We start from the raw sequence: 27,604 nt of genomic DNA, 5'->3' as shown, positions 1-27,604 counted from the left end.
CAAGCAGACTGCACTGAGCACAGAGCCCAGCATGGGGCTCAGTCTCATCACCATAAGATCATGACCTGAGCCAAAACCAAGTCAGCCACTTAACTGACTGAGCCAGTCAGTTGCCTTCAGGATTTTATTTTTAAGTAATCTCTACACCCAACATGGGACTTGAACTCACAACCCTAAGGTCAAGAGTAGCAAACTTCATTGACTGAGGCAGCCCCCAGCTGCTTTTCTTTTTTTGAGGAAGGTGGGGGAGCATGAGGAGCATATGGGGAGGTGGAGGGTAGGGGGACAAGCAGACTCTGTGCTGAGTGCACAGCTCAGTGCAGGGCTTGCTTGATCCCATGAGCTGGAGAACACAACCTGAGTGGAGATCAAGAATTAACTGCTCAACCAACACAGGTGCCCCCACCCCCTGCAGCTGCTTTTTAATTAAAAAAAATACACACACACACACACACACACACACTCACACTCACGCACATAGTGTTACATTTTCTGCTACTTTGTATGTCTAATATTTTTTTTGTATGTTGATATCTGGATTATGATTTTGAGTTTTGTCAAATTATTGGAAGATAATTTTGCTCCTGTCAGGCTTGGATTATTCTTTGAGTAGATTATTCTTTGAGTAGATCTGTTTTGGTTTTGAATTTAGAGTTTGGGTGTGGCCTTTGCTCCAGATGTAATTTTGACCCTGAAGACAGGGTCTTATTCAGGTCTTTCCTGTGTGCCTCAGGGTGCTCTGGGAGGTTCTTCTGCCCGGGTTGGAACTCCCAACACCCCCCAGCCTGCAGGACATGTAGTTTCTTTTCAGCTCTCAGCCCCACTACTCTCCTTTGAGTGGGTCTGTTGGTCTGGGACACCTCTAAATACTTTTGACTTTGGAACCATGTAAATATTTATATAAGTTAGCACAGAATTAAATAGAAAACAATAGCAAGGGATCCCTGGGTGGCACAGCGGTTTAGCGCCTGCCTTTGGCCCAGGGTGCGATCCTGGAGACCCGGGATCGAATCCCACGTCGGGCTCCCGGTGCATGGAGCCTGCTTCTCCCTCTGCCTATGTCTCTGCCTCTCTCTCTGTCTCTCTCTCTGTGTGACTATCATAAATAAATTAAAAAATTAAAAAAAAAAAAGCAAATTAGCAAGCCCCTCCCCCCCAACATAAATACAAATGAACATTAGTTCAAAGTCAGAATAATCAGGCCTAAAGTCAGTCTTAACAAAAATACTTGATTATTTTGAAAATTGTGTATGAAGTGCTGAAAAGCCAGTGTTGAATTATTCAGGTTAATAATTTTAATTATTAATGTAATAAAAAGAGTTCTCTGTTTTAGAAGATGGTAACACTGACATTTCTGGCTCACTAGCACAACTTTGGCTGCCTTTTTTTGCTTGTTTTTTTTTTTAAGGATTTTCTTTATTCATGAGAGACATAGAGAGGCAGAGACACAGGCAGAGGGAGAAGCAGGCTCCCTGTGGGGAGCTCGATGCCAGGACCCCAGGGTCACGCCCTGAGCCAAAGGCGGATGCTCAACCCCTAAGCCACCCAGGAGTCCTGTCCTGCCTGATTGGTTTTTATATGAAATTTAGAAATTACACAAATATACAGAAAACATTGCAGTGAACACTCATGTACTCACCACACAGCTTCAAGAGTGATCAGTACTTTGCCATTTTCCCCCCATCTGTCTGTTTCTCTCTCACACTTTTTTGTTTTTTTGTTGTGTTTTGGTTTTTTTTTGTAGTTGAATTTGCCAACATACGGCATAACACCCATCACACTTTTTTTGGTAAGGATTTTTATTTGAGAAAGAGGGAGCATGAGCAGAGGGAGAGTCAGGCTCCCTCCTGAGCAAGAAACCCAGTGTGAGGCTCTATCCCAGGACCCTGCAATTGTGACCTGAGCTGAAGGCAAACGCCCAACTGGCTGAGCCACCCAGGTGCCTTCTCCCCCCACACTTAAAAATTTTATTTGGTTCATATCTTTTTGTGGAGTATTTTTTAAAAGATTTTATTTATTTATTCATGAGATAGAAAGAGAGAGAGAGGCAGAGACACAGGCAGAGGGAGAAGCAGACTCCACGCAGGGAGTCCTACGCGGGACTCAATCCCGGGTCCCCAGGACCACGCCCTGGGCTGAAGGAGGTGCTAAACCACTGAGCCACCCAGGGATCCCCTTGTGGAGTATTTTTGAAGTGAATACCAGAAATAGTGTTATTTTACCCATGAATACTTCACTTTTTCTAACAAATTAGAACAGTTTTTATTTTTAAAAACATAGCCACCATATCATTATTATAACTAAGAAAGAATTCATAGTAATTGCTAATATCATCTAACAGCAGTCCATATTTGGATTTCCCCAATAGCTTCAAATACAACTTTTTACATTTGTCGTTTTTGTCCTTTTTTTTTATTTCCCCCAGGGGAGAGTGCGCTGCTCCTGGAAGTACTGCGCTGCAGGTCAGTGCATAGAGTGGATGGAGCAAGCTCCTATTCTGTTTTTTAGTTCCCGAAATCCATTTTATTTGTTTTATTTATTTATTTGACAGAGAAAGCGTTCACGGATAAGTGCACACACCAGCAGGAGGAGGGGCAGATGCAGAGGAGAAACAGACTTCCAGCTGACCAGGGAGCCCAGCACCAGGCTTGACCCAGGACCCCAGGATCATGACCTGAGCCAAAGGCAGACACCCAACCGACAGCCACCCAGTGCCCCTCAGAAATCCATTTAATATACTGTACTTTGATAGAGGACTCCTATCAGATATTAAACTGATAAGAACAGGAAATATACTTGATAAAAAATGATTACATTTGATATGTTCTGATTGGACTCAGATAAGATCTAAATGTTACATTTGGTGATTATGTCTCTTTAACCTCATATTCTAGAGCAGTCTCTGTTGCTAACATAAAATTTTCAAAATATAAAATCGTGACTTTCATGCAAATATAAAATGAACAGTCCCAGGTTCTACGCTTTTCTTCTAGAAGTTGCTATGGATTATCAGTAAGCTCTCCAGTCATTTGTGTCTGGTGATGTGCATATCCTGGTGGTGATGGTGTATAGTTATGAAACTGGACAACTTTATGGAGATCCTTCTCACATGAATTCTTTGGAGTGACGTTCTAACCATTGAGCTAGTTACTCAGATACAGCATGGGTGTATATCATCAATACCATTGTCTCGGGGCACCTGGGTAGCTCAGTGGTTGAGCGGCTGCCTTCAGCTCAGGTCACGATCCTGGGGTCCTGGGATCGAGTCCCACGTCAGGCTCCTTGCATGGAGCCTGCTTCTCCCTCTGCCTGTGTCTCTGCCTCTCTCCCTGTGTCTCTCATGAATAAATAAATAAAATCCTTTAAAAAAATTATGAAATGTTCTGATAATTTTTTATACTAAGTTAAGATACTGATTTTTGTTTTCCTGTTCTCTCTTTTAGTAAGTTATCTTTACAAAGGCAGAACTTAAAATAAGCTTTTTTCTTATTTTTCAGGTGAAGAAATTATAAATCTTCTATTGAATGAAAAAATCTTTCTTAAAGTTACATATAGTCCAAGAAAAAAACCCCAAATGTTTTCATATTTTGTTTGAACTTAGAATTAAGAAGTTTCCATAGAAGGTAAGATAATTTTCCTTTTTAATTGTTCTTTATTCTAATTTATGTAAATATACTGTAAAAGCAGAAGTTCAGAGATGGATGACAGCAAAATGCTTATTAGTTTTGAAGGTGTATGTTATAGCTTATTGTTTTGGGGTTTTTTTTGATCCTTCTATATCTGGTTTTAAGATTCTTTGTTGTGGAAAAGTTGTTCTCCCTCATCCAAAAAAACGGGGCTAGCCTGTGTGTATGTAGTGAGGCTATTCTCTGTCTCAGTTGTGGGGAACACATGAGTCGGGGCATAGGCACTGTCGTGGTCGCCATCCAGAGCATACATTCCCTGTGCGAGATGACAAGCCACAGTATTTAGATACTCTCCAAAGGTTCACCCGATTGCCATCCAATTACATGCTGCATAAATTATAATAATTTCTCTTCAGTACTTCAGTGCATTAAAAACTAAAATAACTTAGGGAACTGGGATGGCTCAGTCAGTTGAGTGTCTGACTCTTGATCTCAGCTCAGGTCTTGATTTCATGGTTGTGTGTTTGAACCCCACGTTGGGCTCCGCGCTGGGCATGGAGCCTACTTAAAAACAGAAACAAAAAACTGGGGCACCTGGGTGGCTCCGTTGGTTAAGCCTTCTAGCTCTTGATTTCAACTCAGGTCATGATCTCAGGCTCCATGCTCAGTGGGGAGTCTGCTTCAGGTTTCTCTCCCCCATGTATGGATTCTCTGTTTCTATGTCTTTCTCTCAAATAAATCTTTAAAAAACAAAAATTCCAAAGCCCTACAACAACTAAGATAACTTTCCAAAAGCAAGAAAAGAAAACATTTTTAAAAAGGAACAGTTAGGAATTATGATAACCCTCCTTTGTTCCTCTACTGAAGAGAACAAATCATTTTCAGAGGAAAGCCTTCTGAGTGCTGGCCAGTGGGATTTCTATAGAGTAACTTCAAGCAAACGTGAACTTACAATCACAACACACATAGCTCTGGGAGGAAGAGTTAGCGTGATTAGATGCCCCAAGGCTTGTACATATTGAATAATTGGATGCAGTGTATGTACTAATGTATGAAATGTGTGAAATAATACAGAACAAAAAAATTAGCAATGAAAAGCAAAGCAGCACAATGATCCAAATAGAACTTTCAGAAATGGAAACAATGTTGAAATTAAAAACTCCGTGTATGTGGATTAAACAGATTAAAATATGGTTGAAGACAGAATTTGTGAACTGAAGTATGTGTCTGAAGAAATTACCAGCCTGTAGCACTGAGAGATGAGGGGGTAGAAAGCAAGGTTAAGAGAAATGGAGGATAGAATAAAAATACATCATCAATGTGTAGTTGACATCCCAGAATGGAAAAATAAGGAAAATGGAGGAGAGTCATTATTCAAAGTATTAATAATTTTGGCTTTTTAGAAACTACTTAGAGATATAAATCCACAGATTTTGGAAGCACACTGTGTTCCAAGCAGTATAAATAAAAAGAAACTCCACACCCACATACTAGAAGCTCTTAAGCTACAGGTAAAAGATTACCTACAACAGATGTCACATTAACATGTATAGAAGTCAAGAGAGAGAGAGTGGAATAATTCCCCACAGTGATAAGAAAATATAAATTTTAGTATAGAATTGTGGGGATGCCTGGGTAGCTCAGCAGTTGAGCATTTGCCTTTGGCTCAGGGCATGATCCTGGGGTCCCAGCATCGAGTCCCACGTTGGGCTCCCTGCATGGAGCCTGCTTCTCCCACTGTCTGTGTCTCTGCCTCTCTCTCTCTCTCTCTCTCTCTCTCTCTCTCTTTCTTTCTGTCTCTCATGAATGAATAAATAAAAAATCTTAAAAAAAAACAAAAAAAACAAAAAATACACAGAGAACTAATATATAACAAGGAAGTTCTAGACTGAAACCAAGAAGGAAGAACCCAGGTAAGTAATTTAAGCACCACAGGATCTGCCTTTGCGCTGAGGGCATTTGCTGATGTGGACTAAGTGGGGTTTGATTTTAGAGGTCTGGTAGGGTAAGAAGAGTAGTAAGTTACTCAGCCCTCTCAAGATGGAGCGCCCAGGGGAGACTCTCCCCATGTAAAAGGGGGCTCTGAAGGCTCCATCCTCAGGTGACGAGAAGCACATCTGCCACACTGTATCCCTGCCCCTACCTGGTTATCTTTCTACTGGTAAATACTGTGGAAAAGAAGGTGGGAACAATATATGGGGCCATGGATTAGCATTTGTGAGGATTTCTAACCTAGGTTCCCATTGCCTGTTACTTCAGGGGAATCAAGTACAAATTTAGTTTAAGGTGTTCTGGCTCAGTGAATGCCTTCAGCTATTTATGCAGAAGCAGGCATAAAACCTCTGTGGAGAAAGTTACCTTGATCCTAAGATGCCAAAAAAGCCCTGCGGGTATATTTGAAGAACATTGATTTGTATGCAGACAAGAATGACCAAGCACACCATGAGTGAAAATCAGTAGAAACAGACCCTCCAGACTTCAGATTTTGGAATTATCAGAAATAAACTGTAACACAAGCATGCTGTTTATTTAAAGACTTTCCAACCAGGGCCCAGAAGAATAGTTCCCGCAAAGAAGGGTGGTGAGAAGAAGAGCTGTTCTGCCAACAGCCACAGGCGCATCCATGGAGTGGGTTTCAAGAAGTGTGCCCCTTGGGCACTCGGAGAGATCCAGAAATTTGCCATGAAGGGGATGGGAACTCCAGATGTGCGAATTGACACCAGGCCCACAAAGCTGTCTGGGCCAAAGGAATCAAGAAGTTTTTATACTGTATCTGTGTGCCGTTGTCCAGAAAACGTAATGAGGATGAACATTCACCAAACAAGCTCTGCACACTGGTTATCTATGTTACCTGTCACTACTATCAAAAATCTACAGACAGTTCAGGTGGATGAGAATTAATTGCTGGTTGTCAGATAAAGGTATAAAACCTCAAAAAAAAAGTAAAAATATGGGAAACTATAGAACATTATCTATAATATTTGAAGAACTACCAAATAGAAGTTCTAGAAATAATGCCGTAGCCAATATTAAGAATTCAGTGTAGGGGCCGTTGGGTGGCTCAGTGACGTGTCTGCCTTCAGCTCGGGTTGTGATCTCAGGGTCCTGGGATTGAGTCCTGCATCAGGCTCCCTGCTCAGCAGATAACCTGCTTCTCCCTCTCTCTCTTTCAAATAAATAAATAAAATCTTTTAAAAAATTCAGTGTATAGGTTTAACTTTGAATTCTGTATAGTGAAAGGAGGGAGCTGGGGTGGAAACACTCTGGCACATGCAGGCACACACCCTGGTCAGTAAGGAGCCCAGGCCCTGTCCTGAGAGGCTTGGACAGTATGTGTCTGACAGTCTCAGGTGGCTATGACTTTCCTTTGAATGCATTGCATTGACCTGCATAAATTATTCTTTTACAGTTATTTTAATTTACCTTTGTGGTTATTTCTTCTCTTGACTTCTGATTTCAGTTTTTATTCATCTATTCATCTCACCCTAGACCTTTTTTTTTTTTAATTTTTTTTACAATTAGGCCTTCTTGGATCTTTGCTCCAGTGCAGCGTGCCCATTATAGACATGGTCTCAGTTGTTAATTGTGCAAAAATTCCTTGTTCTCTGTGCACTCATATTGCCCTTTTTTCAGGTCAGCTAGAATTCCAGTGGTACATTGGTCAGTGTTTCATAACTCGCTCTCCAGAAGACTAAAAACCCTTGTGGTTTGAAGCATTCGTCGATCTCCATAGTGAAGATACTTCCATCATGTCCGATTTATGTGGCCAGTGTGATGCCACTGAAGGTGGGGTTGGGAGAGCTGTGCCGCTTTGGCCACCACTGAACCCATGCTCTGTAGCAAGGTGACCTCATCTGTTTCCTTCTGTTCTGTGCGGTCAGAATCCATGAGGACAAAATGTGCCAGCCACGGATCTGGGGCTGTTACAGCAGCTCTTCGGGATGCTTTTTGTCGCTGGTTTACAGGGGTGGAAACCAAGGCACAAGAGGTCTTGTGACTGGCCCCAGCTCACACAGCAGAGCCAGGGCTTTGATCATGAATTAAAACAACAACAAAAACCCAACTGTTTTATGGCCAGACAGGTACTAGGGTGCATTCCAGATTCTTGTTTTCTCTTAGCCACAGTCTCTGCCACAGAATGTTCTCTTGAAGGGGCTCTGTTCATGGAACTACATACTCATACGGGCAGCATTTCTCTTTAGAGAAATTATTATTTCTTCTGTGTGATCGTTATGCTAAATAAAAGTAAAGTAAGAGTAAGTTATGTTAAGTGAAAGTAAATAAAGAAGAACTTCAGGTTGCATTCATTCAGCTGTTGGATAAATGTCTAGAAGACGTTGGTAATAGTTTGCTTAGTGTTGCAGATGGACTGTGCAAGGGCATTGTCAGGATGTGCCAGGAGCCCTGGTGCTGTGCTGATACTCGGGTATACTAGAGGCGTCTCAAGCCAGTTATTTGTCGTAAGGATGCTATTAGTGGTGGGCCTCTGGGTCATCCAGGGAAGGGAAGTTACAGCTTTCTCTGTAGGTAAGGGCCGGCTGACAGGATGCTGGCACCTCTGTGCTGGGTAGTGCACAATTGCGGGGACACAGGAAACGTTTGGAAGCCAAAGATGTACCGTTATCTGAATAATGGTTCTGGAAACAGTTTACACTAGGTCCTTTGACAGTGAAATTAGCTGCAGCAAGCTCTTCAAAGGGTGCCACTGATGTAATCATTGAAGTATTTCTTAAAAATGTGTGGATAGGGACACCTGGTGGCTCAGTGGTTGAGCGTCTGCCTTTGGCTCAAGGTGTTATCCTGGAATTCTGGGATCGAGTCCCACATCAGGCTCCCTGCATAGAGCCTGCTTCTCCTCCCTTTGTCTATGTCTCTGCCTCTCTGTGCGTCTCTTCTGAATAAATAAATAAAATCTTAAAAATAAAATAAAAATAAACGTGTGGATAGTGACAGACATATCAATACTGTTGCAGAGATTTTTTTATTTAAGGTACTGATATGAGTTGAAGCAAATAGTCTAAATTAATGGGTTTTATTTCAAGTATCAGTGGTAATGTAATTAGATGTTTTCACGTGCTGGTCTATAATAATTGGTGACATTAACAAAATAAGTGGTAAGGTACATTTTTCTTAAAACTCTTATTTTTTTTTTAATTTTATGTATTTATTCACGACACAGAGAGGCAGAGACACAGGCATAGGGAGAAGCAGGCTCCATGTGGGCAGCCTGATGTGGGACTCGATTCCAGGGACTCCAGGATTGTGCCCTGGGCTGAAGGCATATGCCCAACTGCTGAGCCACCCAGGCATACCAAACTCTTATTTTTGTTTTGGTTTTTTTTTTTTTTTAGATTTATTTATTTATTTATTTATTTATTTATTTATTTTATTTATTTATTTATGATAGAGAGAGAGAGGCAGAGACACAGGAGGAAGGAGAAGCAGGCTCCATGCCAGGAGCCCGACGTGGGACTCGATCCCAGGACTCCAGGATCACGCCCTGGGCCAAAGGCAGGCGCCAAACCGCTGAGCTACCCAGGGATCCCCTCAAACTCTTATTTTTTCAAAGTGAAATGTTACTCTTAATCCTGAGATTATGGCTTTCTTTTTTTTTTTTTTTTTTTTTTGAGATAAAAAGTCATTGGTTCCTGAAATTAATGTAAATATGGGTGATATTAGTTCATCCTTTCCTGCTTTGTGTCTTTTGTCTCTTCCTTCCCTCTTCCTAGTTTGGCCAAGTTGAAAAGTTGGCAATCCTCTGTTGGTTTTTTTTCTTTTTTTTTTCTTTTTATTTATTTATGATAGTCACACAGAGAGAGAGAGAGGCAGAGACATAGGCAGAGGGAGAGGGAGAAGCAGGCTCCAAGCACCGGGAGCCTGACGTGGGATTCGATCCCAGGTCTCCAGGATCGCGCCCTGGGCCAAAGGCAGGCGCCAAACCGCTGCGCCACCCAGGGATCCCCCTCTGTTGGTTTTCTAAATTAAAAAAATTTACCGGCCTGAAAAATCACAGTGTCTTGTAAACTATTGAGCTGGGCCAGCTTTTACAGACGGGTCCCTTGGACTTGGTTTAGTGAAGATGGTACACTTGATTCTGTAAATGGGGTGGGTTCTCAGAAGCCCTTGAATGTGCAGGATAGATGTCCTTACTACACTTTCTGTTTTATAATTTAGGAGTAAATCGGTGGACGTTAAATTAGCTTATTGTTTCAAATTATAAGCTAAGAGTAAGTGGGCAATATGATTTGGGTTTAGTTTTGGTTTTATTTTTTGTACAAGGTTTGTTCTGTGTTTAGTCTGTGATAGAATACATCAGACCTATGACCTCTCCCTACCCCAAAGGAACCTGTGGTCTGTGGGCTCACGTGTACAGACTCAGGTCTGTGTTTGCTTTGTTGGCATCACACAGGCGGCATCGACGGCCCCCGATCAGTGGTTGAGGGTGCAGTGGGGGTACTCAGTGCATCTGTGTGGTTCTGCCAGCGAGACACTGCCTGTGCTGCTCCATGCAGGAGACTTGCAAGATACCTGGACAGACTTAATGGCAAAGTGAATTAATACTGGACAGATTTTTCACTAGCCAGGGCAGTGAAATGAGGAATGTCTGGGGAACTTGCAGGTGGACCGAGTAGGAGACAATCCAGGGAAGAGAAGATGGGCCTGAATTGATCCATGTTGAGGGAAGGGCATGGGAGGGTTCATTGTCCTGTTCTTTTTTTTTTTTTTTTTAAGATTTTATTTATTTATTCATGAGAAACACAGAGGCAGAGACACAGGCAGAGGGAGAAGCAGGCTCCATGCAGGGAGGGAGTCCAACGCGGGACTCGATCCCAGGACTCTAGGATCACGCCCTGGGCCAAAGGCAGACGCTCAACCGCTGAGCCACCCAAGCATCCCTTGTTGACCTATTCTAAAGTTAGCTATGTGTGAGATTTCCCCAAATAAGTTAAAAAAACGAGAAGACAACAAGCAAAAACAAGCATAAGCCCTAGCCACTTAGAACAGTGACGAGGTGGAAATTTAACCTGGAACCTCTGTGGCTCCTGGTTTTTGGGGAACATGCTGAACAACCTCTGACCATTCCTGCCCGCCGCTGGACCTGGTGAGGGAACAGCCTGCAGCTTCCATGGAGCTGCTCTGACGGCTTCTCATTCCTTTCCCCCTCTCTGGGGATGTGCTCCTGGGTTCACTTCCTCAGCTGGCATCTTGTTTCCTTGGACCCCATCCCTCGCTATAGGGCAGTCACTGTGATGTGTTCAGTGTACCCTGTCCTGTGTCTGTGTCCTGTGAATGCATGTTGTCAGGAGTGCACACATTTTAAATTAAGTGCGTGGATCATATTATGGCCTTGATCTGTTTCTTAGGTTTTTTCATTTAGCCCCATCCTTTTAGGATTCATCCACGTTGCCATGTGTCCCTCTCATTCGCAGTCCAACAGTGTGCGATTCCCCCATGTTTGCTTCCTTTTTTTTTTTTAATTTTTTATTTTTTATTTATGATAGTCACACAGAGAGGGAGAGAGAGGCAGAGCAGAGGGAGAAGCAGGCTCCATGCACCGGGAGCCCGACATGGGACTCGATCCCGGGTCTCCAGGATCGCGCCCTGGGCCAAAGGCAGGCGCCAAACCGCTGCGCCACCCAGGGATCCCCCCCCATGTTTGCTTCCTGCTCTGCTGCCTCCTGCTTGTACGGGGCCCTGTCATTTCTCGGGATGTGGAGGTAGGGGGATTCCGGGGCTGCTGGGGACGCACATGGTTTCACGGAGTGCCATCCCAGGTGCCATGGAGCGTCTGCCTGTCTTCCCTCCTAGTGGAAGGAAGGAAGACACCTCTGTGATGACCTGGCCAGTCCTGCAGGTGTGCAGTGAGAATACTTAAGTAATTATTTTTTCAAAGAGTTTTAGTTGATCTCACTTTTAAAATGTCCTATTTCACTGATTCAGGCTATAGTATTTTGTTTTTTCTTGTCTAACTTCTTAAATTAGTTACCTAGTTTATTTAGTTTTAAAGATTCTTATTTTCTGGCAAATGTATTTAAAACTGTATATTCTTTCCTAAAGTACTACTTATAGCTTTGTCTTACAAATCTGGACATGAAATATTTTCATCATTTTTCCATTATACATGCTGCTTAGTCACTTTTTTACCTTAAGGGTTTTACTGGGGATATGTTATTTAGTTTCAAACACATAGGATTACTTTCTTTTTTTAAGATTTACATATCTGTGAGAGAGCGTGTGTGAGTCAGGAGGGAGGAGCAGAGCAGAGGGAGAGGATCTCAAGCAGACTCCTTGTAACTCCTCTAACTCCTCGCAGGGAGCCCGATGCAGAGCTCCATCACAAGACCTCAGGATCATGCCTTTTTTTTTTTTTTTTTTGGGAGGTTGGTTTTTTTCTTTTTTTTTTTTTAATAATAAATTTATTTTTTATTTGTGTTCAATTTACCAACATACAGAATAACACCCAGTGCTTATCCCGTCAAGTGCCCCCCTCAGTGCCCGTCACCCATTCACCCTCACCCCCCGCCCTCCTCCCCTTCCACCACCCCTAGTTCGTTTCCCAGAGTTAGGAGTCTTTATGTTCTGTCTCCCTTTCTGATATTTCCCACACATTTCTTCTCTCTTCCGTTATATTCCCTTTCACTATTATTTATATTCCCCAAATGAATGAGAACATACAATGTTTGTCCTCCGATTGACTTACTTCACTCAGCATAATACCCTCCAGTTCCATCCACGTTGAAGCAAATGGTGGGTATTTGTCGTTTCTAATGGCTGAGTAATATTCCATTGTATACATAAACCACATCTTCTTTATCCATTCATCTTTCGATGGACACCGAGGCTCCTTCCACAGTTTGGCTATTGTAGGATCATGCCTTGAGCCAAAGGTACACGCTTTACCTACTGAGCCCCCCAAGCACCCCATTAACAACTTTATTGAGAGAATTCATCCACTTAAGTGTGCAATTAAAAATTGTTTTTAAGATTTTATTTATTTATTCATGAGAGGCACAGACACAGAGACACAGGCAGAGGGAGAAGCAGGCTCCATCCAGGGAGCCCGACGTGGGACTCGATCCCAGGACCCCGGGGTCACGCCCTGAGCCGAAGGCAGGTGCCAAACCGCTGAGCCACCCAGGCGTCCCTGTAATTCCTTTTCAAAATTTCTTTGGCTATTCTAGGTTTTATTTTGTTTTTCTAATTTCCATATACATTTTAGTATTAGCATGTCAGTTTGTATTTTAAAAATCTGCAAGAGGGGGTGCCTGGGTGGCTCAGTGGTTGAGCATCTGCCTTTGGCTCAGGGCATGATCCTGGGGTCCTGGGATCAAGTCGCACATTGGGCTCCCACATGGACCCTGTTTCTTCTCCCTCTGCGTGTTTCTGCTGCTCTCTCTCTGTGTTTCTCATGAATAAATAAATCTTTTTTTAAAAAAGCAGAAAATAACAGGGTCCTAGGATCGAGCCCCACATTGAGCTCTGCACTCAGTGAGGAGTCTGCTTGAGGATTCTCTTCTCTTTCCCTTTCCTGCTTCTCCACCCCCCTGCACACGCTCTCTCTAAAATAAATAAATCTTAAAAAAAGAGCAGAGGTTAACAGACTAAATGAAGGTGAGACCAATCAGTCATACGCTGTTTACATGTTTACATTAAAGGAACACTAAGTATAAAGACACAAATAGGTTGATAGTGAAAGGATGGTGAAGGATAATACCAAACATAAACCAGAGGAAGAGTGTGCTGTATTGATGTTAGACAAAGCAGACTTAAGACATGGTATTTTGCCAGTAGTAATGAGGGACATTTCAAAATGATCAAAGAGGAAATTCATCAAGAAGATAGAACAATTCTAAATATACATCCACATGATAAAGGAAATTCAAAATACGTGAACCAAAAACTTACAGAATCAAAAGGAGAAATAAGTAGATCCATAAAGTTGAAGACTGCAACCCTCCTCTCTTATTGACAAAACAAGTAGACACAAAATCTGTGAGGATGTAGGAAACTTGATTAAGGGATCCCTGGGTGGCGCAGCGGTTTGGCGCCTGCCTTTGGCCCAGGGCGCGATTCTGGAGACCCCGGATCGAATCCCACGTCGGGCTCCCGGTGCATGGAGCCTGCTTTTCCCTCTGCCTATGTCTCTGCCTCTTTCTCTCTCTCTCTCTCTCTCTGTGTGACTATCATAAAATAAATAAAAATTTAAAAAAAATTTAAAATGTAAATCTCTAGACAAATGCTAGGTATTTAAAAAAAAAAAAAAGGAGACTTGATTAACATTATCAATCAGCTTGATTTAACTGACCCACCAAACAAGCAACAGAATAAAGGCTTTTCTGGTGCATATGCCACATTCACCAAGATGGACCATGTCATATGCAAGGTCATTGGTTAGCAAAATTAAGCCTGTGGGGAAATCTAGTTTACTGCTTATTGCTGTACAGCTTGTAGAAGAAGGGTTTTTATGTTTTTAAAGGGTTGTTAAGAAAAAGAAAAGAGGGGCACTTGGGTGGCTTAGTGGTTGAGCATCTGCCTTCGGCTCAGGGTGTGTTGCCTGGGTCCAGGACTGAGTCCCACATTGGGCTCCTTGCAGGGAGCCTGCTTCTCCCTCTTCCTGCCTGTCTCTCTCTCTCTCTCTCATGAATAAATAAATAAAATCTTAAAAAAAGAGAAAAAAAATGTACAATAGAGACCCTGTGTGGCCTACAAAGCTGAAAATAATTAGGATCCTGTTTAAAAATCTGGTCTATTTATGTCTTTTTAGCTTTTTACAGAAAAAAATTTGTTGGCCATAAAACAAATATCAGTAAATTTAAAAGGAATGAAATCGTATAGGCCTACTCTCTGACCACAACAAAAATTATATATAAATAACAGAAATGGGAGTACCCTCTGCTTAGGGGATGGGATGCTGCCTGATTCACGGATCATTTAATAAAGCCAATTAGATCTTAAAAAAATAACAGACATTTAGAAAATCCCGAAATAATTGGAAAATTAATCATTATATTTGAATTCAGTAAAAACGGAAACATGAAAAGCTGTGGGGTGCAGCCAAAGCAGCACTTAATGGCAGATTTGTAGCTTTAATGCTCATACTAGAAAAGGGGAAGGGTCTAGAAACCAGTGATCTAACAACTTAAGAAGCTGGGAAAAAAAAAAAAAGAGCAAATTAAACCCAAAGTGTATAGTAGGAAGGAAATTACAAAGAGAACAAAGGAAGTCAATGAAATAGAATATGCACAAATAATTGAGGGGAAAAAAAGCCAAAATTTGGTTCCTCAAAAAGATGAGTAAAATTGATAAACCTTTATTTGCACTAAGAAAAAAAGGACGACAGACATTACTAATGCATAAGAATGAAGGAAGGGTGTTAGTACAGGTCCTCCTTGATGTTGAAAGAATGATGCAATGATGTTATGAATGACTTTATGCCAATAATTTAGTTAGTTTTGGTAAAATGATAAAATCCCTTCAGCAGTGCAAATTATCAGAGTGAGAACAAGTAGAAATAGAAAATACATATTATTGAAATGGAATTAATAACTTATAATATCACCAAAGAAAATTTTATCCCCTCAGCTTCACTGGTGAACTCTGTTGAATGTTTTTGGAAGATGTAATACCAGTTTTATATGAACTCCGTAAATGGAGAAGAGGGACTGTTACTCAGGATATCTCATGAATGCAGAGTTAACCCTGATTTGCAAAGCAGACGAAATTGCAAGGAAGGAAAACGATAGACCAGTATTAACGCAGCCACTCCATCTGTCTGATGATTAGTGTTAGCATGGTGCATGCTGTTCCATTTAACTTTTTTTTTTAACATTTAACCTGTTGTCTTTATTTAATTTTTTAAACATTTATTTATTTATTTATTTATTTATTTATTTATTTATTTATTTATTTAAGAGAATGAGAAAGGGAGAAGGAAGGGCAGAGGGAGAGGGAGAATCTTAAGCAGGCCCACACCCAGCAGGGAGACCAGTACAGGGCTCAGTCTCATGACCCTGAGATCATGACCTGAGCCGAAATCAAGAGTTGGATGCTTAATCGACAGAGCCACCCAGGTGCCTCTGTATCTTTAAATTTATTTATTTAAAGATTTTATTTATTCACGAGAGACACAGTGAGAGAGGCAGAGACACAGGCAGAGGGAGAAGCAGGCTCCCTGCAGGGAGCTTGATGTGGGACTCGATTCCAGGACTCCAGGATTATGACCTGAGCTGAAGGCAGACGCTCGACCACGAGCCGCCCAGGCGTCCCTTTGTATCTTTAAATTTAATGTAAGGATTTAATATTTAGCATGTAATTTGTTTTTGTTTTTTAAAATCTGGGCCATTTCTGTATTTATTTTTTGATTTGTCTTTAATTGAAATTATTCATTTGCATTTATTGTACTTATTGACATGGTTAAGTTTGTTTGCTCTCTTGCCATTTTTTTTCATTTGTCCCCTTTGTTTTTGTTGCTTGTTTCTCCTTCTACCCCTCTTCCTTCTCTCCTTTTTGGTCTTTGTTTGATTTAATCCAGTCCTTTTTTAGGATCCTGCTAGAAAAACTTGTCCCATATAGTTGATGGGATCTTATGGTCTTCCCATCCACTCACCCACTCTGTGGTTGAAAGCAGGACACACAAAAGCTACCTCTAGTTACCTCTTTCTTGTAAGTTCTTGTTTGGAAGAAAGTCTTGGCAAGATGGGAGTCTCTCTCTAGTTCCTCTCTTTGCCTGGATTGTGTGTTGAGAGTTTGTCGTTCTGCAGGGCATTTAAGAGAGACTGCCATTTTATCCTGAAATTATTTCTGATAATAATTTCTGCTCTCCCCAAGTATGTTGCTACCACTCACAGTATCCATCCACACTCTTCACAAGAGACATAGGAAGATCTTGGAACCCAGAGGGTGGTAACTGAGTGTGGTATCAGAGCGTGGAGTCCCTTGCACTACCAGTCAAAGGCCCACTGACAGTGTGTACAGGTGCTGGTTATCGGGAAACGGGGGCTGTGCTGTTCCTTAGCTCAGTCTGGCAAGGTGAGTGGGATTATGTCATAGGTGCGACAGAGCACAAGAGCCTATGCAGAAGGATAAAGGTAGGAAAGTGCACTTTGTGTCAGGAGAAAGACATCGTCCTTGTGGAGATAGCAGGAAGCTGCCAGAGGGCCTGGGCGAGTGTTGCAAAAAGCAGCCTGGTGAGTGGTAGGCATGTGGAGCCAGCATTGGTTTGGAAGCTGAGATGAGAGGAACCTGAAGATGTCTGTGTTTTAAAGAAATGAGTTTGATGCGCAAAGGCAAGAGGCTGCCAAAGGGTGGGGGAACGGGGGCTGGCTGGATAACCAAGGAGCCTGTGTCAGGGGCTCCTAGAGCAGATGGGCGTTACATGCAGACAAATCGGGGCTTCTACATTGTGTGGGGTCTTTACTCTTCTAAATAAACTTACTAGAGAAGATAAATCCCATCTCCCATTCCCACAATTTTGCAGATAATAGTTGGTGTGACATTGAAGAGATTTCATAATCTCAAAGTATATGTAGGTTTCACTTTGTTAAAGATATAGGCTTTATCATCCTTATTTTGAATCAAACAGTGAAAATTTTGTTACAAGCAGTCTGGGCCCTGGGAGTCTGCGCTATGAGACACACCTAGCATAATAAACCTTGGATAGTCCAGGCAAAGACTGCAAGAGCCTGGAGAGGGTGGTGTGTATGAGACACAGGGAAGGCTGGGGGAGTAGTGGTTTCTAGGGCTGTGCATGTGAGGGGTCCTGGCTTAAGGGATAAGCTGGGTCATTCGGAGATGGGAACAGTGAAGGGGGGACCAGGTTGCTGAGGGTGAGCCATCAGAAGTTTGACTTGCTTAGATTGGGGTTGTTGGGAGGATTTGTGTTCTTCTATGAGACGGTCCATCAGGTGTGGGCAGGAGAGTAGACATGGGAGGCTCAGTGTTACAAACTTAGTTTTGTAACACTGACAGTGGTGGAACCAGGGGGCGTGGGCCTCTCACAGGGCCCCACAGGGAAGTCCCAGGGGGGTCAGGAGGCAGAAGACAGGGGTGGGGGAACACTTAAACCATGACCTTTATTGGGGTTTCCATGGGAAAAGTGAGGCAGGGCAGGTGGACAATTTAGGGCCAGCTGGTTTGATTAATTTGGTGGGCTCTAAGCTGTAGGGGTGGCCCTGGGATGCTTAAAGGCAGAGGAAGATTGTTTCCTGGGATGTGTGGGCCCGGAGAGGAGCTGCTTTGGATGGATTAGTTTGCAGGTCATAGCAGTGCTCCGCCTGGGCCCTTAGCTGTTTATAAGGATTGGCTAATTCTGGGAGGGACAGTCTGTCCCTGGCCAGAGAGGTTTCTTAAGATGTCAGACACACTCCATAGAGAATTTGCAATACAGAGACACTGGGGGAGCAATGCCTCGTGTTCACTCAGATGGGGTTAGACCCTGAGAGGGAGAGTTGTAGAGTTGTTACATTGCTCGGGGTGGAGATGCATCCCCAGTGCTGACATGTGGAAGACATGGGAGCCAGGGAGCCAGTGAGAACCCTGGAGGTGAATCCAGCATGATGGGAAAGGAGAACAGGCAAGGTGGGTCAGGCAGAGGGAACTGAGAGAAGGCACAGGTCCTGCACTGCGGAGGAGCTGGGAAGTCCCTGCGAGTTTTTAGAGCCGCAGTTTTTAGAGCTCTGGAGAGCTCTGTCGAGACCGTTCCTCGGGAGAACAGCCTCCAGCACCGGCATGGGCTGGGGATGGACTTCCTGGACTTTGGTGTAGACTTGCTGATGGTGGGAGAAGTGACCCCTCATATCTTTGCTTGCAGCTTCGTGGCCGTCATCATGTTCTGGAAGTTTGACTTGAATACCACGTCTCACGTTGACAAGCTGCTGGACAGGGAGGATGTGACACTGAGAGAGTTGATGGATGAAGATGATATCCTGCAGGAGTGCAAGGCTCAGAACCAGAAACTGCTGGGCTTCCTCTGCAGGCAACAGTGTATGGAGGAGCTGGTGAGCCTCATTACACAGGACCCGCCCCTGGACATGGACGAGAAGGTCCGCTTCAAGTATGTACTGAGGCTGTGACCGGGGCCCAGAGCTGGGCAGGGCTGCAGGGAGGTGCTGGGTGCTGCTTGAGGATGGCTAGAGCCAGGGCTTCTGGCAGGAATTCCCGCTGCACCCCAGCGGGAAGCAGGCCCCAGCCTGGGGACGTGGCCTATCAGGAGGGATGGGCAGCATCTGACCTCTTGGCCATGGGAACTGCCTCACTGTGGGGTCTTGGGATCAGAGGAAACAGGCCATGTCATCAGTGGTACTGACCATTCTCACAGTTTTTCCTGAAATGTTCCATTCATCAATTGGCTAGGATGTTAGGCCGTGACAGAAGGGAAGTGGTGATGTGGCTGGGACTTGGGATGAGGACAGAGTGTGAACGAGGGGAACAGTGGCGCCTGGCACCAGTGACACAGGAACAGGGGCACACAGGGCAGCCCTTAGGTGCTCCTGTGTCCATCGAGTGCCAGACTGCAGTGGTCAAGTCTTAGAACAGGGCTGGCTGATGATGGCCCACAGGTCAAGTCCTATCTTTGTGTGGCCTGCAGGCTAAGAATAGTTTCATGTTTTTAAATGATTGTAAAAAATCAAAGGAGTAATGCTTTGTTACCCACGAAATTGATATCCGATTCACATTTCACTTGCCCACGAATAAGTCTTGTTGGAAGGCAGCCACACTCAGCCTTCAGTGATTACAAGGGCAGAGTTACAACATACTGTCTAAAATATTTACTCTCTACATCTTTACAGAAGCTTTCGTTGACCTTTGTCTTAGAAGGAAAAGAAAGCCAGAGAGGGCGATGAGAAGTGCCTGTGGCAGGGGACAGTTGATTAAGGGACACCCATTTACGGGGGTCGCTCACGACCTCTCCCCGGGGAGCCGTGTCAATGCTGCTAGAAGAGAGCCTTAGATGGAGGTGGGAACTTGCTGGTGGAGGAGCCTGTGGGTTAGGGCCATGGTGAAAGGTCAGATAGAAGCCATCGTGCACCGGACATGCCTGCTCACTGCCCCTTGTCTCAGCATCACTGTGGATGGCCCTCATCCCTTTTGCCCTCTCACTCCAAATGTGTCCTGTTTGGTGATAACTTACATTGTCTCCCTGCATAGAAAGCATTGGTGACAGGACAGGGAGCTGGGGTGGGAGCAGTTCTGGATCTGGGCAGAGGGGATCCCAGAGTGGCTTCAGAGCCAGGAGAGGTTCGTGTTCATTGTCAGACAGTTTGGGATAAAGTAGTAGTGGATGAACATGAGGCCAAGCAAACCTAGCAGTGAAAGAACTTCACCTCGGAGGGACTCACATAAGTAAGTAGATGTAAGTGGAGCGAACCGCTCAGCTCGGCTGTGGACGGTGTCTGCATGTTCACACGAGGTAAGCATAGGCCCTGGGTTTGACTAAGAAGTGTGAGATTTTACAGAGTGAGGTTGAGGGCTGGATGACAGGAGAGCTCTGTCTTCATCTCCCATCGTCTGTCACATGGACGGTGACAAATGAAGAAGTACATCTGTATTTACTTAGAAACATGAAGGTAACCACAGAGCTGAGGATGAACATGGGCTGAGCAAGGACACAGGAGGCAAGAGGCTGCCCCTCTTCATGAGCCCCATTGAACTGCATGCATGCATGTCACAAGTTAAAAATGTTAATTTAAAAAATTAATTTGATTTTAATTAAAGGTAAATCAAAGATTCTTTTTTGAGAAAAGGAATAGGATGGATGGATAGATGAGGTAGACAAGAAAGAAGTAGAGTCAAGATTATTTTTAAGGGGCGCTCAATTGGTTGAGCATCTACCTTCGGCTCAGGTCATGATCCCCAGGGTCCTTGGATCGAGCCCTGCATTGGGCTCTCTGCTCTTCCCCTGCTTGTGCTGTCTTTCAAATAAATAAATAAATACATAAATAAATAAAATCTTTAAAGATGGGGAGGATACAGCAGGTATGTAGACCAGGAGTCAGCACACTGTCTCTGAAAGGTCAGGCAGGAAATCTTGCAGGCCAGTGGATGTGTGGTGGTTCCTCAACTCTGCTGTGCTGGTGTAAAAGCCACCGCAGACTACGTGAGTGAGTGAGTGAGTGAGTGAGTGAGTATGGACTTGATTTACTGGAACCACCCCCTGTGCTGCTCCACTCAGGGCTATTGCCCACCTTGCTGGCCTGGCCTTCATGCCTTTGAGGAGAGGGCTCTGAGCAGTCTAACTAGTTACTTCAGGCAGCATGACTGCAGGCTGGGTGATGGGGAGACTCTTCCCAAAGGTGGAGGATGCACTTGAACCATGCCTGTTTCAGAGAAGCTGCCCCTGGGTGGTTTGAGGTCCTACTTACAGCCAGAGGCTGCTCCAGGCAGTGAGGGCTCTGTGCTGCAGCCCGGGGCTGGTCCAGCCTGGGAGCCACGAGGAGGTCCTGGTCTTTCTCTGGAGGTCCCTGTCCAGTTTGCCTGCTGAGTTCTTAGCCATTGGAGGAAGAAGACGAAAGAGTCAGCAGACAGACCCCAAGACAGCATTGCAGTTACTTGAAAAGTGCCTGGGAGAGTGTGGTTTATAGCTCTGGCCATGGGCTTCCGTGATCCAGGTCGCAGAGTTACAAGTGCTCCCTAGCAGAAGATAGGGCTGGGGCAGGATCGGTGTCCTTTCTGTCCTGTGGTGCCACAGGTCAGAGCAGGAAGAAGGGCTGAGCCCAGTTGCCCCAGTGACCACCCGGGGGTGTGGGCAGTGAGTCTTGGCACAGAGGGAAGTGTCCGGGGGGCAGAGGGGTTCCCTCTATCCTCACTCTGATAACCCTGGGCCCACCTTCCTTCCATGTCCCAGGACCTCATCACCATCGCCTTGGGCTTCCTTCCTGTGGGGAGTCTAGTCTCTAGTAGCTTCCTGAGGAGGACCGTGTGAGGGGGTGTCTACAGTGCATCGGTCTCCTTTCATGCTTGTTGGAAATGCCGTCTGGCATGGACTCTGCACGGACACCAGTCTTTGTGCTTCAGAAGACTCCATGGTTGGCTCGTCGTCCTGGCCTTGCTGCCGACATGTGGGTTGTAACAGGACCCCCCAGGTTCTGTCTTGTCCAGGGGGTGCTCGGCCCTCATCTGGTCCCATCGTCCTGGAGTCCCCCTGTAATGTGAGGGCCCCCCGGGGGCAGGACAGGGAGTTCCCGAGGGGTTTCAGAGTGAGGGCTCCGCTGCAAACAGTATTTCCATATTCGTGCCATAGAGACACATGTCCGGGCTTATTGGCACTGGTTGGGTACGTACCCCCGGGCCCTTTCGGCATATGCGTTCATGGCTTTCCACACAGGGAAACTTCTGTAGAGCTTCTCTAACAATCTTCTCCATTCTGGTAGCCTCTTCCTGACACTTGTAGTCACGTGTAAGCCGCCCCACTTCATGCTCTCCTCCTTTCTGCTCTGTCTTTGCCTTTTTGTTCTGCATCTGAGAGGCTTCTTCACATCCTCTCTTCCTCTCCTTTTATTGATTTTTAAAACTTTTTATCATTTAACTGGAGAGATCTTTCTTGTCAGATATTTTAACCCTGGACCTGCATGTCTTGCGCGTGGCCACTCTGTGTTGGGACAGTGTTTCTGGTACTTTCCTTCTGTGCTCCATACTCTCTGTCATTGCTCTGCATGCCTTGTCTTCTGGTGGTTGTTTATTTGGTCAGCCCTTATGTTCCTTCCAAAAAAGAAGGTCTAAGGGACTGTGACTAAGGTCTGTGCGGAGTTTGGGGCCTAAGGGGGACTTGCTCACCGTACTTCCGCATGGGCGACGGATAGCTAGCCATTTGGTTAGATGATGACTGGTTGACATTTCTTTCTGTCCTACAGTGTCTCCAGAAAATAATCCTCCCTGCTCCTGGCTGTGCGATGAGGACCCTGAGTCAGGAAGAGGGGCTGCAGGCACCCATGTGTTTTTACCCGGCCCCCTGTTTCTGGACAGCGTCCCATCAGTCTCTCAGCTGTGCCCGACGTCCCTGAGTTAAGAACTCCTCTCCTCTACCTTTTCCAGTTTTCCAGGTTATAACTTCTGAGTCCCGTGTACTTGAAATTCGGGGGATAGGAAGCCCACAGCGCTCCTGAACCAGGCCTTCCGCCCCGCCTGGAAGCCACTGCCTCTGTGTCCAGGCCTCTCTAGGGTGCTTTCCAGTTGGTGCTCCCTCTGTGGCCACACCAGCGCTCTGGGCCTTGCTAGGAGTCATTTCCATTTCTCTTTTCTTCTTTCCTTTGCATCATTTGAGTAGGAGTTTGAGAGGGAATGGTAACAAGCCCGGAAGTTTGATCTGCCCTGTTTAACTGGAATTCCTGTTCCTTGTGTAAATTTTAGAACCTACTAAAGCAGTGCCTATTTTTTTGAAGAATAATTATAAAACACCAATAAAGAAAACCTCGGTCCTTCTACCGAGGGTCAGTGCCTTAGAGCTCATCGTGCATGTTTGCTTGTGTGTGGAAACCAGACGGGCACCTTTTCATGTGCTCTGGAAGCGTTTTCTGAAGGAATAGTCTGTACTTTTCTCTGGGTCTTGATTCTTTTCTACCATCCATACGTCTTCCCTTGTTGTTTGGAGTCTGGTGCACACTTCCCTACCTGTGTGGTGTAGGGCCTTGCTGTGCCTTCAGGGTCGCTGACCTGGCCCTCCTGCCGTACACTGAGCAGGCCTTCCCTGACCACCTGCCCCTGGCTAGTGCACGTTTTCCGCCATGCTGGTTTCACCATCCATGGTGCTGAGATGACTCATTTGATTCTTGTAACCGTCCCATGAAGTGGGCACTGGCTACTCCTCTCATTGCCCCCTCTCCTGGCCTGGGCCTGCATATTTAACTGGGCCACGTCTTTGTGAATGCACCAGGTCCCTCGCACCCAGCCTCCCCACCTAGCACTGTTTATTTAAGCCCAAGAAGGTGCTTTCTCGGCTCTGAGCTGATGAGAAACACCTGTCCTGTAGTCAGACCTAGATTTCTTGGTTTCTTCCCCCTTCCACATTCAGTGGGCTGCCATGCTCTGCTGTTTTCTCTAGACTCTCTCAAACCCAGGCCTCTGTAGACCGTTCACAGTGACCACCTTGGTGTAGGCCTGTGTTAGGGCCTGTGCCGGTGGCTGCCAGGAGCAGGAGGGTCATAGTGGCCCAACTTGACCCAGGGCTTACTGTGTGCTGGGCCCTGCTCTGTTTTATGCACAGCCTTGTAGGGAGGCTGGGCACTTGCACCTCCATGTTCAGATGAGAAAGCCCAGACACAGAGAGGTTAAGAAATGTGCCTGAAGCTGCATAGCTTGTCCTGTGTAGGACCAGCTGTGCTCTAGGGGAGTCAGCCCTACTGAGGCAATCCCACCACCTTCCTATCTGCTCTGGCCCCGGTCACCCTCACCTACATTCCCAGATGGACCTGGATGTGGCACCAGGCATTGCTGCTGTTATTGTTTTTAAGACTTACTTATTTATCTTAGAGAGCAAGAGAGAGCAGGGGGAGGGGAAGAGGGAGAGAATCTCCAGCAGACTCCCTGCTGAGTGCAGAGCCCAATGCAGGACTTGATCCCGTGACCCCAAGATCATGACCTAGGTTGAAACCAAGAGTCGGATGCTTGGCTGACAGCCACCCCGGCACTCCGGCACCAGGTATTGTTAATGGCCTTGCTGATGTGGGCTCTGTCCTGGTTGCAGCAGGTTGTTGGGTAGATGTGCCAGTCCCAGAGGCAATGGCAGTGACCCTGTGTCTATCAGATGGTAAGGCAGGGAACAGAGTAATGTCATGGGGTTACATGTGATGGGATGAAGAAGATTTTGTATCTGACCATTTTTATCAAATGAATAGTACATCATTTATGTATATTGGTATTTCTTTTTTTTTCCTTTTTATTAGTTTCAGAGGTAGAGGTCAGTGACTCATCAGTTTTATATAATATGCTCCTTACATCATGTGCCCTCCTTAATGTCCATCACCCAGTTGCCCTGTCCCATCACCCCCTCCCGTCCAGCAGCACTCAGTTTGTTTCCTTTGATTAAGAGTTTCTTATGGGGGGATCCCTGGGTGGCACAGCGATTTGGCGCCTGCCTTTGGCCCAGGGCGCGATCCTGGAGACCCGGGATCGAGTCCCATGTCGGGCTCCCGGTGCATGGAGCCTGTTTCTCCCTCTGCCTGTGTCTCTGCCTCTCTCTCTGTGTGTGTGTGTGTGACTATCATAAATAAATAAAAAAAAAATTTTTTAAAAAAAGAGTTTCTTATGGGGGCGCCTGGGTGGCTCAGTTAAGCGTCTGCCCTTGGCTCAAAGGGTCCTGATCTCAGGGTTACGGGATTGAGCCACTCATCGGAGTCTCTGCTCAGCAGAGAGTCTGCTTCTTCCCTTCCCTCTGCCTGCCGCTCTCCGTGCTTGTGCTCACTCTCTCTGTGTCAAATAAATAAAATTTAAAAAAAGTTTCTGAAAAAAATAAATAAATAAATAAAAAATAAATAAAGTTTCTGTGGTTTGGTTTCCTCTCTGATTTTGTCTTATTTTTTCTTCTCTTCCCCCATGATCCTGTTTCGTTTCCTAAATTCCACATATGAGTGAGATCACATGATAATTATCTTTCTTGGATTGACCTATTTTGCTCAGTGTAATATCCTATAGTTCCATCCATGTCATTGCAAGTGGTAAGATTTCATTTTTCTTGATGGCTGAGTAGTCACTGTATATATACACCACATCTTCTTTATCCATTCATCTGTCAGTGGACATCTGGGTTCTTTCCACAGTTTGACTCTTGTGGACATTACTGCTATGAACATTGGGGTGCAGGTGTCCCTTTCAGTAAGTCAAAGATACATTTGTATCCATGGGGTAAACACCCAGTAGTGCAATTGCTGGGTGGTAGGGTAAGTCTCTTTCAACCTTTTGAAGACCCTCCACACTGTTTTCCAGAGTGGTTGCACCAGCTTGCATTCCCACCAATAGTACAAGAGGACTCCCCTTTCTCTGCATCCTTATCAACATCTGCCATTTCCTGACTTGTTAATTTTAGCCATTCTCCTGGTGTGAGGTGGTATCTCATTGTGGTTTTGATTTGTATTTCTCTGATGCCAAGTGATATGGAGCATTTTTTCACGTGTCTCTTGGCCATATGTTTATCTTCTTTGGAGAACTGTCTGTTCATGTCTTCTGCCCATGTCTTGATTGTATTCTTTAGGTGTTGAGTTTGATAAATTCTTTTTTTTATTATTTTTTAAAATTTTATTTATTTATGATAGTCACAGAGAGAGACAGAGACAGAGACACAGGCAGAGGGAGAAGCAGGCTCCATGCACCGGGAGCCCGACAAGGGATTCGATCCCGGGTCTCCAGGATCGCGCCCTGGGCCAAAGGCAGGCGCCAAACCGCTGCGCCACCCAGGGATCCCCGAGTTTGATAAATTCTTTATGGATTTTGGATACTAGCCCTTTATCTGATATGTCAATTTGCAAATATCTCCCAATCCTTAGGTTGTCTTGTAGTTTTGTTGACTCTTTGCTTTGCTGTGTAAAAGCTTTTTAATCTTGAAGTCTCAGTAGTTCATTTTTGCCTTTGTTTCCCTTGTCTTTGGAGACATGTCTAGTAAAAAGTTGCAGTGGCCGAGGCCACAGAGGTTGCTGCTTGTATTCTCTAGGATTTTGATGGATTCCTGTCTCACATTTAGGTCTTTCATCCATGTTGAGTCTATTTTTGTGTATGGTGTGAGGAAATGGTCCAGTTTCATTCTTCTGCACGTGCCTGTCCAATTTTCCCCACACCATTCATTGAAGACACTGCCCTTTTTTGATTGGATATTCTTTCCTGCTTTGTCAAAGATTAGTTGATCTCTGGAGTTGAGGAGTCCATTTCTGGACCCTCTATAGAGATGAGGGTCCATTTCTGGGTTCTCTGTTCTGTTCCATGGATCTGTGCGTCTGTTTTTGTGCCAGTACTGTGCTATCTTGATGATTACAGCTTTGTAATAGAGCTTAAAACTCAGAATTGTGATGCCACCAGTTCTCTTTTTCTTTTTCAACATTCCTTTAGCTACTCAGGATCTTCTCTGGTTCTATACAATTTTAGGATTATTTTTCCCAGCTCTGTGAAAAACATCAGTGGTATTTTGGTAGGGGTTGTATTGAATGTATTGATTGCTCTGGGTAGCATAGACATTTTAATAATATTTGTTCTTCCAGTGCATGAGTATGGAACATTTTTCCATTTCATTGTGTCTTCCTCAGTTTCTTTCATGAGTGTTCTATGATTTTCTGAGTATAGATCTTTTGCCTCTTTGGTTAGGTTTGTTCCTAGGTATCTTACAGTTTTGGGTGCAGTTGTAAAGGATACTGACTCCTTAATTTCTCTTTCTTCTGTCTCATTGTTAGTGTATAGAAATGCAACTGATTTCTGTGCATTGATTTTATATCCTGTCATTTTGCTTAATTCCTATACAAGTTCTAGCAATGTTGGAATGAATTCTTTGGGTTTTTCTCATAGTTTGTGATGTCATCTGTGAAGAGTGAGAGTTTGACCCTTCTTTGCGATTCAGATGCCTTTTATTTCTTTTTGTTGTTTGATTGCTGAGACTAAGACTTCTGGTACGGTGTTGAGCAGCAGTGAGAGTGGACATCCCAGTTGTGTTCCTGACCTTAGGGGAAAAGCCCATACTTGCTATGGGCTTTTCATATATGGCTTTTATGATGTTGAGGTATGTTTCTTCTAGCCCTACTCTGTGAGGAGTTTTAATCAAGAAAGGATGCTATAAATGCATTTTTTTTGCATCTCTTGAGAGGATCACATGGTTCTTGTCCTTTCTTTTATTAGTGTAATGTAATTGATTTGTTAATATTGAACCACCCTTGCAGCCCAGGAATAAATCTCACTTGATCATGGTGAATAATCCCTTTAATGTACTGTTGGATCGTATTGGCTAGTATTTTGGTGAGAATTTTGGCATCCCTGTTTATCAGGGATATTGTTCTGTAATTCTTTGGTTT

At 44.5% G+C, this 27,604-nt stretch overlaps 1 protein-coding gene and 1 pseudogene across 9 annotated transcripts in view; one reads left to right on the top strand and one right to left on the bottom strand.

Moving 5' to 3' along the window:
• Positions 1-27,604, top strand: part of PPP6R2 (protein phosphatase 6 regulatory subunit 2) — a 79,601-nt gene that overhangs the window by 20,116 nt on the left and 31,881 nt on the right. For 4 of the 9 annotated variants that reach the window (XM_055328267.1, XM_055328266.1, XM_055328263.1 and 1 more), the window contains exons 1-2: positions 7,260-7,470; positions 18,436-18,678. In XM_055328267.1, the coding sequence (XP_055184242.1) occupies positions 7,376-7,470; positions 18,436-18,678 (338 nt within the window). In that variant the 5' untranslated portion in view covers positions 7,260-7,375. Of the gene's footprint in view, positions 1-3,497; positions 3,624-6,161; positions 6,548-7,259; positions 7,471-18,435; positions 18,679-27,604 lie in introns of those variants that run through there. The other 5 variants (XM_055328261.1, XM_055328269.1, XM_055328268.1 and 2 more) reach the window with 5 other exon arrangements.
• LOC129512247 (U2 spliceosomal RNA) lies at positions 2,643-2,811 on the bottom strand (annotated as a pseudogene).

This window comes from Nyctereutes procyonoides, unplaced genomic scaffold (assembly GCF_905146905.1).
Source record: "Nyctereutes procyonoides isolate TBG_1078 unplaced genomic scaffold, NYPRO_anot_genome, whole genome shotgun sequence".
NCBI lineage: Eukaryota > Metazoa > Chordata > Mammalia > Carnivora > Canidae > Nyctereutes > Nyctereutes procyonoides.
Note: the sequence above shows the minus strand (reverse complement) of the source record. Positions and strands in the feature narration are given on the sequence as shown.